Source organism: Pangasianodon hypophthalmus, chromosome 13 (assembly GCF_027358585.1).
Source record: "Pangasianodon hypophthalmus isolate fPanHyp1 chromosome 13, fPanHyp1.pri, whole genome shotgun sequence".
NCBI lineage: Eukaryota > Metazoa > Chordata > Actinopteri > Siluriformes > Pangasiidae > Pangasianodon > Pangasianodon hypophthalmus.
This window is the reverse complement of record NC_069722.1, coordinates 860,764-869,221: the sequence shown is the minus strand read 5'-3', so window position 1 is coordinate 869,221 and position 8,458 is coordinate 860,764. Positions and strand designations below refer to the sequence as shown.

The following is an 8,458-nucleotide window of genomic DNA, read 5'->3' as shown; positions in this document are numbered from 1 at the left end:
GTTCCTCCACAATCAGTGTGTCAAATTTCACACCTTTTTACCAGATGGTTCTATGGGCTTCCATAGACACCCGAGCCAGAAGAAGAGGAAGAAAAGGAAAAAGAAGAAGAAGAAGAAAAAGGAAGAAGAAAAGAAAGAAGAAGAAGAAAAGGTAATATAACTATAGCGTGCCTACACACGTTCGGTGCTTGGCCCCCTAATTTAAAAATACGTTAGTTTATACAGCACCAACCAATCACATAACATAACATAAATGTATGTACAAATGTAATATTTGTTTAATTAATTATATTTTAAACAATAACAACAATAATCATAATAACAGCAGTGTAGTCTTATTATTATTATTATTTGTAATTATTTTATTTGTCTGATCTTCTCCAAAAACACACATTTGCGGTGTAAATCAGTGCGTTAGTGAGACTCAGCACGCAGGTGATATTTGATTCAGCTGTTAATCTGTAGTTTTTTAATCGCATCAAGTCAAATGACTGAATTAAACTTTCATTCATGAGTTCATCTGAATTCTGTTTTATTCTGTAGCTTATGTTACTGAGGCTCATGTGCTTCTGCTGATTCAGCGTGTTTCCATCAGACTGGCACTGCATCTGGTTTTTCTGTTAAAAGAGGTTTCATGTGTAATTATTAAAACTGTGTGATGCACGAGTGGAAAGCCATCGAGATCAAAAGTGTCTAAAGTGGCTCTGAAATCAAAAGAATTGTTTCTGTCCCTTAATGTAACAATAATTAAAATACAATAAAATAAAAATTACATAAAAAAAAAAACAAAAAAAAAACCTTGTAATTAGCAATATTCTTGTAATTTTGTTGTGTCATGTTTCCGGGAAAACAATAAACATGTTTACTGCTAACAAAGTAACTAGGGGCGGAGCATATGCGCTATTGAGCATTTTCGTCCAATTAAACGCTCTCTCTAGTGCACATGCTCCGCCCCCTGTGGGCGTGGTTTGCTCCACAGTAGCAGCTCGTTAGCAGTAAACATGGCTTGTGTTTTTGGTGTGTTTTTGTCCGAGTGTCTTCACACACACTCTGCTCCCTTTTCCAACTGAGAATAAACGTTTGGAGTTTATTCATGTAGAAGTGGGCGGAGTTTGTGAGAGTCACTGAGACTTCATTACAACTTTAAACAGTGAATAAAAAAAAAAAATATATATATACACAGTTCTGTGCAAAAGTCTTAGGCAAATGCAAAGAAATGCTGTAGAGTAAAGACGCCTTCAAAAATAATGAAACTAAATGTTTCTACATTATAAAAATGCTATAAAGAGCAGTAAACAGTAATAAATGAAACAAAGTCAGTATTTAATGTGACGATCCTTCACTTTAAATAAATAAAGCAGTATCTGAGGTGCAGTGTGTGCAGGTTTATAAGGAAATGAGCTGGAAGTGTTACTGAGCATCTTGCAGAAGCAGCCACAGTTCTTCTGGAGACTTTGACTGTCGACTCGCTTCTTATTTCTGCAGCGAAACCCAGCAGCCTTCATTATGTTTTTATCTGAAAAGTGTCTCTTATGGAATCTGCTGCTTTCTTTACTGACATACAAACATTTTTCTGTAACGTTTCATTTTGTGCTGGAAAACTAATGTTTGGAATCTAAAATGGTTTTGTACTGAATCAATAATGTAGAAGTCAGAAAATAAACATCTATAACAAAGTTTGTACTAAAAAAAACCCCAAAACAATAGGGTGCCAAGACTTTTGCACAGTACTGTATATATATATATAATTTTCCAGAGCAGGCTACAGAGATGTTTCAGTTCATAAACAACCAGCTGAGGGTTAAATCTTACTTTAGAGCTGCTCCTACCTTAAATATTTTCAAATCCAAGTTAAAATCTTTTCCTTGGCACTTGAATGTTGTTAATGGTGCTATATAAATAAAATTGACCGACATTTATACAATTATTATAAAATTAAAATAAACGATCCATGTCGCTGCATCATAATAAACTGTACAGCTGCAGTGAAAGAGATTTTTAAAATTTATAAATGAATCTTTAGTGGAGCTGCAAATCTGTATAAAGACTCAAAATATAAAATAAAGACCAGAAAACAGTTTTTACTTTTATTACTGACATCAAACTGAAACAAAACAAATCAGTTAACTGCTTCAAACAGCAACACAAAATACTTAATTTAGATTAATTTAATTTAAATTTAAAATGATGAAGTCTAGTCTATATGATGAAAGATATTAAATAGTGACACACACCACAATCACGCCGCGCTCCACCTGCCCAAAAATTATAAAAAAAAAAAAACACAAAAAAAAATGATTTTCATTCCTCCACTCAGATCCAGACTTTTTTTTCCCCTTCAATCACGTAACACAGCCGTGTCGAGTCACGTGACTCATCGCCGGGCGACTCGGAACCAGACGGCGGCGCTGACGGCGAGATCACGGATTTCTGTTGGCTCGTGAACTCACAGGTCAGAGGTCATGTAGATGAAGCCGAAAGGAGCCGCTAACGGACGCGCTCGCCTCTCTGACGTCTCGTATCGCCGCACCGAGGAACCGACGTGTCACAAACGCCGCGACTGAACCGTAAACGTCCAACACTTTTCAAATAACTGTTACGTTAAACGGATAAACACGCAGAGGAGAGAAAACCAATCGCACGCGTCAGAGAGGAAATAAAGCTTCGAAATGATGCACAACACAGTAACATGTTCTACTGATGAACCCCAGAGTTCAAACGCAAAACGGGAATCTCGTGTTTAACGTAAGAAAGAAAGTCCGAGTATAAAGTCTTCATCAGACGGGATTAGACTCGTCTCCAAAGCTTTGGTCGTGTCACGTGACAGGAAAAGGGTATAGAGTATGCGATTAGGAACAGTCCAGGTGTCAGAGAGTCGCGTCCTCAGGAGAAACGAACGCTTTAACCCGGTGAGAAACGCGACTCTGGTCCCGGTTTAGAGTCTGAACAGATCAGTACGGCCGCTCTCTCCGCTCCTGCCTGTGATCACTCCTGAAACACAGCAACGACAAATCATCAGCTTCTCACACGCACACGCACACACACACACACAATAACACACACACACACACACACACACACACACACTCTCACACAATAACACACACACACACGCTCACTATAACATGCGCTCACAAAACACACACATGCTCACTCTCACACAATAACACACACACACAATAACACACTCACACACTCGCTCACTATAACATGCGCTCACAAAACACGTACACTTACACACACACACACACACAATAACACACACACACACGCACACACACAATAACACACACTCACACACTCGCTCACACACTCGCTCACTCTCACACACATGCTCACTCTCACACAATAACACACACGCACACACACAATAACACACACTCACACACTCACACACTCGCTCACTCTCACACACTCGCTCACTCTCACACACACACACTCACAAAACACACACGCACTATAACATGCGCTCACAAAACACACACACACACACTCTCACACAATAACACACACACACACTCGCTCACACACACACACTCGCTCACTATAACATGCGCTCACAAAACACGTACACTTACACACACACACAATAACACACACACACACAATAACACACACACACACAATAACACACACACACACACACTCGCTCATACACACACACACTCGCTCACACTCATACACAATAACACACACACAGACTCACTATAACATGCGCTCACAAAACACACACATACACAATAACACACACACGCTCACACACACAATAACACACACACATACACACACACACACACGCTCACACACACAATAACACACACACACACACAATAACACACACACATACACACACAATAACACACACACACATGCTCACACACACACATACACAATAACACACACACACACTCACACACACACAATAACATACACAATGACACTCAGAACTTGTGCTTGTGTTTAATATCTTTCACTTCAGTTTTAAAAACACAAGAAAAAAAACAAGAACAAAACAGCAGCCGTTTGCCAAAATTCTTAATTAAAAATTTTAATTTGCCAAATAATTATTAATTAAAAAAAGAATCTCCATAACATAATTTTAATCCAAATGCAAAGAAGATTAATTATTATTACTATTATTTTATTATTAAGTTTCTGACACATGCTTATACACGGTTTTATTTTATGTATTTCTATTTTCTTTTCCAATGTAAAGAGGCTCGAGAGGCCTTCTTAAAGACGCCACATAAAATAAAGTTTTATCATCATCATTATTATTATTATTATTATTATTATTGTTATTATTATAGGAATAAAACTTGGGGACGTGGCGTTATAGGAAAATAAACTTCGTCCGCATCACACCACGCCGTCGTTTATTAATTTCCCATACCAGCACATGCCTCAGCTCTTTATTCCTAAATTAACATCCTATTAAAATATCTTTTAAAAATAAATAAATAAATAAAGTATTCTGTTCCGTGAGATTACCGTGAGTCCATCTTGCCGGCGCCGTATCCTCCTCGGTCTCCTCCTCTGCCTCCTCTGAATCCGCCTCGGTCTCCTCCTCCGCGAGCGCGGAACCCACCGCGCTCGAACCCGCCCCTTCCGCGCTCGCGCTCTCCACCAAACCCACCTGACAAACGAGCCGGGACGCGTTACCACCTTATTCATTTAGCCATCGAGGAGAAACATTACCTGCTGATCATCATACGCCTTTCCTTATCAACTCTTAATTTTAAAGCAGCGGTTTGTAACATTTACAGCCCTCTCTCTCTCTCTCTCTCTCCCCTGCAAACCAGACAAACGAACCTCTTCCTCATTACTGACTCCGCCCCCTCTCTGCTGAACTACACACGCCCCGCCTCACGAGTCGGGATTTTAAAGAAAAGAGGCGGGGCTAAGCAACTCGGTTCCGTTTGTAGGCGGAGCTAATTTATGGGCCAGAAAAAGAGAAACGGAATTTAAAAGAAGAAAACAATAGACAAAGAATAAAACAACAGACAAATCCGTTTGCTAGGATATTGCAAATCTAATGCATCCTTAAAATATTACAATAATAATAATAAAAATAATGATAATAATGTTAATAATAATTATTATTATCGTAGGCGTTTATTTTTAAAGACGCAAAATTATAAATAATCTAAAAATGAACGTAACTGGTTTCCAAACCCAGGCTAAAAACTATCAGTGCAGGTTTTAATTAAGACACAGCTTTAGGAAATTGTTTATGTTTACGATTTCCCTCTGCTTTACTTCCGTAACTGCTCTCGTGTTGTTTATTAACGTCACGTTCCTGATGTAACACGACGTAAAGTTGCCTTGTGACATCGTTAAAGAATAAAAGACGCTATAAACGATCACTCGGGGGTTTCGATACCTTCGTTAGCGCGACACAAAACGAGGAATCGGCTTTAACGCGTGTAAACAAACTAAAATAAGAAGAACGCGCCAATAACAGTTTAAATATATAGCCTAAGAAAAGAAAAAAAAACCAGAGTAGACAGAGTGTGATTGCAGTTTACCTCCCATAGGGGGCGTCCCTCCTCCTCCTCCTCCTCCTCCTCCTCCTCCTCCTCGTTCAGATTTTGGAGCTTTACACTGATTACACTCGTTACGCCACGAGAAGTTCAGGTTCCCACACGACCTTCACACAGAACGCGAGATGAGCGTAACGTTCACACACACAGCCGCTGAAACTGATGCCTTCACACAGGAGAAGCATCGATACTGATTTTATTTTCACACCAAGTACGAGGAAATGTTTATTTTTTTTTTTCCTAGCGAGTATTAATCAATCAGGGACGTTAGGGAACGTGTTATTTATCAGCGTTTATGTTTCTCTGTGGGTGGTTTCACGTATCGTACACTTTAAACGAACCAAACTCAGTCCGGTTACAAGGAACCGAGAGCTGCGAGAGCTTCTGCTGTTCACATCGTAAGTGGATTTAAAAGGGAACCCGTTTCTTTTTCGGTCCTCTTTCGCCCTGATGTTTCCTCAGACCTCCTGTTCTTCACACCACAGCTCCTTAAGAACTCAGACCCCAGCTATCTCCGCAGCATTGGATTATGGGTAATGTTATTGTTTTTATAGTGTTATACTTCTTAGATCCACGCTTCTCCCCTCGACAACATTCGATCTCCTCCAGTATCATCTCCGTATTCGATTTCTGCTGCTACGATATTTATTATATTCTGTATAGAATCTTTATACTCTTCACCTGACTGCTGCTCCTGATGTTTACGTTTACAGCAACTTACATCGTTACGTCATCTGATTCACTTTCTGCTAGAACTGTGTACTAGTGCCTACTTGTACTTGCCTATTGTCTTGTTTTGGTAGTTTTTGTTCTGTCTTGTGCTGTTTACGTCGTCTCTTCGTAGTCCTGTGTTTGCTTTATGCAGCTCCTTGGTCCTAGAGGAACGTTGTTTCGTTTCACTGTGTACTAACTAGCTGTATATGGTGGAAATGACAATAAAGCCTGTTGACTTGACTTGAAAATTTCATCTAAATTATCACAGAAGGGACAGAAATCCTTGATTCATTTCAGCCGACTCCACACTCATGCTCACGTACTTCTGGCGTAACGTCGTTACTTTTCCACGACATCGCAGTGCCGTTGTGTTGTAGCCTCTACCCTTCATTTTACGCAAAACCAAAAGACAAACTTTGATATTCTTATGTGTTGAGGATAGCTGACGTTTAACGCAATCCTCTTTTCAAAGATCAATAAGTGCTGCGTACGGCAAGCCTCGAGGCACTCCTGGCGTAACACATAACGAAACGCAAAGCGGACTCGTGTGTCTTCACGTTCACGTCGCACAAATCAATCGAAACACAAACGACTCGACTCAGACCACCTCCTGAGGTTTGTGGGTCCTTTTAGGGGGGTCTGAGATCATCTGGAGCGTTCATTTATACACGTTATAACAGCTTATAACCACTTTGAGCACTCAAATGAACAAGGCGTTAAAACACCCTGTATGTTATTCGTAATTAGCAGCACACACACACACACACACACACACACACACACACGCGCGCTCTTACGCTACTAGACTCGTTCTTTATCACGTTAGCGAGCTGATTTTAATAAAACTGAAGTGCGTCAGATCGAGTCGGGTTTCTGTACCGCTGCGAGTAAAGCACTTTTTATTTTCACTGCGTCTAAATCCATAGTTGCTGAAAACCTACCTGCCTCCACAATAAATAAATAAATAAATAAATAAATAAATAAATAAATAAAAATGGAGATATTTATTTTCTCACCTAGCCGGCGTACATTCTGCCAGCGATTCACTCGTCACTGCTGAGTTTAGAGTTACACAATTCAGGAAAAAAATCTACTTGTGCTTGTTTCTGCCAGCGTTGCGATTTCAATTTAATCTTTAATTTTTGTTTTTCTTCCATTCCGATCAGCTAAACATTCATCGTGCTGCGATTTGTGGTAGCATTTTCCCGAGATGCTGGTGTAAGTTCGCGGTATTACGACGAGAGGTTTACGCTGTTTTTCAGCAAATCACCTTCTGTTGAAGGACGTCTGTCTTCCAGAAGCCAAAATATTTTGTTATTTAAGGGGTTTCATGCTTTTTGGGCGAATCGCACTTTGAATCGCACTTAATGCGGTGTGTGAAATTGCGATTTTGATTGAAAATCGATTAATCGTTGAGCCTTAGCTGAGTTTTATTAGCTTAGCTGAGTGTAGGAAGACGCTGCAGTTCCTCCTCTTGATATTTTCCCAGTTCGCACGCTTTCTGGTCTTTGTGAAGATCGTTATAATTTCGTGTCATTTGTTCACGGCAGCGTACGCTAGGATTACGTCACGTAGTAGCTACAGTATCGGATCTCTCTAACCGGAGCGTTTTTACAGCGTCGGACTGAAACCAGCACCAGCACCAGCACCGGTATCGATGCAGCTTTACACCTTTACTTTACACACACTCACGGGTTTGAACATTTCCAGTCTCCTGCTCTTTGCTGGCCTCCGCCGCCTCCACTGTTACCAGGGAAACCACCACCACCACCACTTCCTCCTCCTCCACCTCCTCCTCCACCTCTACCTCCTCCAAACCCACCTCTTCCCATCGGACCTGAACACAGAGACGGGATTAATAGGATATTAGGAACGTTATGTGATATTTGCACTTCCACAGCACACTGGACAGCGTGAGATGATTCTGAGGATCGGAACGCTCACCTCCTCGGCCACGTCCTCCCCTCATGCCTCCTCCTCCTCCTCCTCCTCCTCCTCGCCCGAAGTCCGCCCGCCGAGTGGCAAAGGACACCTTAATGGGGCTGCCATTAAAATCCTTACCTGCCAACATCCACATGAGAGAGGACTGATGGGAAATCTCCTGGTTTAAGGTCCCGAATTTATTCCTTACGCATCCCTTACGCACTCCTTACGCTCCTCTTACGCATCCCTTACGCACTCCTTACGCTCCTCTTACGCAC

At 40.9% G+C, this 8,458-nt stretch overlaps 1 protein-coding gene across 1 annotated transcript in view; it reads right to left on the bottom strand.

Annotated features, from left to right (window-relative positions):
- Positions 1-2,073: 2,073 nt before the first annotated feature.
- Positions 2,074-8,458, bottom strand: part of fus (FUS RNA binding protein) — a 21,308-nt gene continuing 14,923 nt past the window's right edge. Inside the window, exons 11-15 of the mRNA XM_034309721.2 lie at positions 8,202-8,318; positions 7,950-8,094; positions 5,529-5,650; positions 4,492-4,636; positions 2,074-2,991 (exon numbers count right to left, since the gene is read on the bottom strand). Of these exons, the coding sequence (XP_034165612.2) occupies positions 2,952-2,991; positions 4,492-4,636; positions 5,529-5,650; positions 7,950-8,094; positions 8,202-8,318 (569 nt within the window). The 3' untranslated portion in view covers positions 2,074-2,951. The remainder of the gene's footprint in view (positions 2,992-4,491; positions 4,637-5,528; positions 5,651-7,949; positions 8,095-8,201; positions 8,319-8,458) is intronic.